This window comes from Ananas comosus, linkage group 21 (assembly GCF_001540865.1).
Source record: "Ananas comosus cultivar F153 linkage group 21, ASM154086v1, whole genome shotgun sequence".
Classification (NCBI taxonomy): domain Eukaryota; kingdom Viridiplantae; phylum Streptophyta; class Magnoliopsida; order Poales; family Bromeliaceae; genus Ananas; species Ananas comosus.
In genome coordinates this window covers 5,623,441-5,627,672 of record NC_033641.1, presented here as the reverse complement: position 1 = coordinate 5,627,672, position 4,232 = coordinate 5,623,441, and the positions used below count along the sequence as shown (strand labels likewise).

Below are 4,232 nucleotides of genomic sequence, written 5' to 3'. Positions count from 1 at the left end.
CGGCAAGGGAAGTGCTTTAAGTGTGGGCAGGCAGGGCACTTCGCGCGCGACTGCTTTGTAGGAGGGGCTTCACCTGCCCCGTCTGTTGCATCGGCCCCGGCGATTCCGACCCGTTATGGAGTTCCACCTACCGTGGCGTCCGCTGGACGTGCGGCGGTGCCACGCCAACTTGAACCTGCACGATCGGCTCCGAGCGGAAGGATGTGCTCAAGTTCAAGTCCAAGAGCCTACCGAAGCCGAGGAGCGTAATGTGGTGGCTGGTTTGGTTTTGGTTAACGGTGTTCGAGCGAGAGCTCTTTTTGATACAGGTGCATCTCACTTGTTCGTTAACCGATCATTCGCACGAGAACATGATATCGAGATTCGTCTGGGGGAGAACATTTGGCATGTTGAGGGACCCGGGCGATCATTCATGGTTAGGAAGCGGTGTCTGGCGTGCCCAGTGCAAGTGGGTGACTGGGTTATACCGGTCGACTTGTTAGTGCTTAAGAGGTTGAAAGAGTTCGACATCATATTAGGCATGGACTGGCTCTCGAAGTATTATGTGTCCATTGACTGTAAGACTAGAGTAATCACATTCCGAGAGCCGGGACACGAGGAGTTCACGTATCGAGCTTGCAAGAGCTCGTGTTTCGCCGCGACGGTGTCGGCGACGAGAGCGAGGAAACTAGTTAACAGCGGTTGCGAGGTTTATTTGGCGACCGTTGTGGAAGTCGACCGAGTGGTACCGACTCTTGAGGAGTTATCGGTGGTGCGGGAGTTCCCAGATGTATTTCCCGCTGAGTTACCGGGGATGCTGTCGGACCGGGAGATTGAGTTCGTTATAGACTTGATTCCTGGGACCGCGCCGATATCAAAGGCCCCGTATCGCATGGCGCCGGCTGAGCTAAGGGAGTTGAGAGATCAGTTGCAGGATCTTCTTGACAAGGGATTTGTTAGGCCGAGCGTATCACCGTGGGGAGCCCCGGTATTGTTCGTGCGCAAGAAGGATGGATCTTTTCGACTCTGTGTAGACTACCGCGAGTTGAACAAGGTCGCTGTGAAGAATAAGTACCCGTTACCCAGCATCGACGACTTGTTTGATCAATTACAGGGGTCGCGAGTGTACTCGAAGATTGATCTTCAATCCGGCTATCACCAGTTAAGGATCAAGCTAGAGGATGTTCCGAAGACTGCTTTCCGCACGCGGTATGGACACTACGAGTTCACTGTGATGCCATTTGGGCTTACAAATGCACCGGCTGCGTTCATGAGCTTGATGAAACGAGTGTTCAGGGAGTGTTTAGACCGATTTGTTGTAGTCTTCATAGACGACATCTTGGTCTATTCGCGCAGTGAAGAGGAGCATGTGGAGCATTTGTGTATAGTGCTTCAAATCCTTCGGGAGGAGAAGCTATATGCAAAATTAAAGAAGTGTAACTTCTAGCTCAAGGAGGTCGCTTTTCTTGGGCATGTCATTTCCGAGGGCGGTGTATCTGTTGACCCGAGGAAAGTAGAGGCTATTGAGAATTGGCCGCGCCCAATGAGTGTTGTTGAGGTCCAGAGCTTTGTGGGCCTAGCAGGTTATTATCGACGGTTTGTGGAGGGGTTCTCGAAGATCGTGACTCTACTCACCTGTCTGACGCAGAAGGGCATCAAATTCATTTGGAGCGACGAGTGTGACCAGAGTTTCAAGGAGTTGAAGGAAAGATTGACTTCGACTCCGGTGCTCGCCTTACCGATGCAGGGTGAAGATTATGTGGTTTATAGCGACGCATCCTATCTGGGTTTGGGGTGTGTGCTGATGCAGGGCGGGAAAGTGATCGCGTATGCGTCTCGTCAGTTAAAGAGCTATGAAAGAACTACCCCATTCATGACTTAGAGTTGGCGGCGATGATCTTCTCCTTGAAGCTTTGGAGACACTATTTATATGGTGCTTATTGCGAGATCTACACCAACCATAAAATCTTGAAATATTTGTTTATCCAGAATGAGCTAAACATGTGACAGCGGCGGTGGTTGGAATTGCTTAAGGACTATGATGTTGACATCCTTTACCACCCCAGGAAGGCAAACGTAGTCGCGGACGGACTTAGTCCGAAGTCGGTGGAGAACTTAGCCTTGTGGGTTACAAATCAAATGCCCCTGTGGTTACAAATGGGGAAGATGAATCTTGAGGTAGTGGCCCAGAAATTCCGACTAAGGTAATGGCGCTTGTAGTTCAACCGACCTTATTGGAGAGGATCGAGAATCTTCAATTTGCGGACCCGACTCTCCAGAAGGTGCAGCACAATATTGATAGTGGCCATGGTAGAGATTTTAGCATGGATGCTAGTGGCGCACTTCGATTTCGAAACCGGTGGTGTGTGCCAAATGACGAGGAGCTTCGCAAGCTAATTTTGCAAGAAGCGCATTGGTCTCCTTATGTTGACCACCCGGGCGGCACCAAGATGTTCCACGAGTTGAAGATGCTTTATTGGTGGCCGGGAATGAAAACTGATATCGGGCACTTCGTGGCAAAGTGCTCAGTATGTCAACAGGTGAAAGCGGAGCGTCGGTTTCCAGCGGGGAAGCTTCAGAGTCTATCTATTCCCATTTGGAAATGGGAGGACGTATCGATGGATTTCGTCGTCGGCTTACCTCGTTCGACTGGTGACCACGATGCAATCTGGGTGATTGTGGATCGTTTGACGAAATCAACGCATTTTTTGCTGATCCATAACGCTTGGGAAGGTGAGAAGCTCGCGTAGGTGTATCTTGATGAGGTAGTGAGGTTCCACGGGATGCCGAAGTCGATTGTGTCAGATCGAGACCCCAAGTTCACTTCACACTTTTGGAGAAGCCTGCAGGAAGCCCTTGGCACGTGACTCGATTTCAGTACCGCATTTCATCCTCAGACAGATGGGCAGACTGAGAGGACCATTCAGACCCTGGAGGATATGTTGCGGGCGTGTGCCATTGATTATAAGGGGAGTTGGTGTAAGCACCTGCCGATAGCCGAGTTCGCCTACAACAATAGTCATCATGCGAGTGTGGGGATGGCACCGTTCGAGGCTCTGTATGGGCGAAAGTGCCGATCTCCCATTCATTGGAGTGATCTAGGCGAGCGAACAGAATTCGGTCCCGACGTATTGTGAGAGGCGGAGGAGAAGGTTCACCTTGCTCGCAAGAGATTGCTTACGGCGTAGTCTCGACAGAAAAGCTATTCAGATAAACGCCGTAGGAACTTGGAGTTCGCTGTGGGCGACCGCGTGTTTTTAAAGGTTTCGCCGATGAGAGGTGTAAAAAGGTTTGGGGTGCGAGGAAAGTTGAGTCCTCGTTATATTGGCCCCTACGAAATCTTGGAGCGGATTGGGACAGTGGCTTACCGACTTGCATTGCCGCCAAAGCTTGCTGGTGTGCACAACGTATTCCACGTCTCCAATCTCCGCAAGTACATGCATGACCCCGAGCATGTCTTGGTGTATGAGCCGCCGGAATTGCAAGAAGATATGAGTTACGAAGAGTTTCCGGTGGAGGTTCTAGCTCGAGAGGTGCGCAAGCTGAGGAATCGCGAGATCCCTTATGTTAAGGTCCGGTGGAGCCATCATAGTGATCGCGAAGCCACTTGTGAGCTCGAGGAAGAGATGAAAGTGCAGCATCCTCACTTGTTTGAAGTTTGAGTTGAGGTATGGATCTAGAGTTTACATTCTAAATGAATTTAGTAATATTGAGTTCGTTTCGAGGACGAAACTCTTTTAAGGTGGGAAGGATGTAAGGAAAGTGAATTCTCGTAGTTCGGGAGCTAAACTTCGTTTAAAATCGACTAATTGTCGAGTTGGTGTGCTTCGGAAAGTCCGAGAACATCAAAAACACAAAAAGTGCATTGAGGACGGACTCACGAGAGCTTGGAGTGAAATCTAGGAGCAGATTTCATGCTCTCGAGGACCGGTCCCTCTGGGAGGGGACCGGTTCTCGCAGCCTTGTTTCCGGAGAAAGCTCTCAGGGACTAGTCCCTCAGGGTGGGGACCGGTTCCCGTACGCGCAATTTTTGGACAGCTTTCGGGGGACCGGTCCTCCCCTCAAGGGATCGGTCCCCGTAGCCCGAAATGGCCCAGTGAAGGCTGCTTCATAAAAGGAAAGTTGAGGGGCTTATTTGCAAAGTGCCTATATGAGAGGCTTGGGGGACCCCTCCTCTCACTCACACCCTCTCATTTTCCTCTCTCCCACACCCTCACACTCTTTCTCTCTCTCTAGAAAGAAGAAGAAGGAGA

At 50.7% G+C, this 4,232-nt stretch overlaps 1 protein-coding gene across 1 annotated transcript; it reads left to right on the top strand.

Moving 5' to 3' along the window:
• LOC109726793 lies at positions 2,187-3,641 on the top strand. The gene is made up of 2 exons (XM_020256582.1): positions 2,187-2,289; positions 3,340-3,641. The coding sequence occupies exons 1-2, from the start codon at positions 2,187-2,189 to the stop codon at positions 3,639-3,641; spliced, it is 405 nt and encodes a 134-aa protein (XP_020112171.1).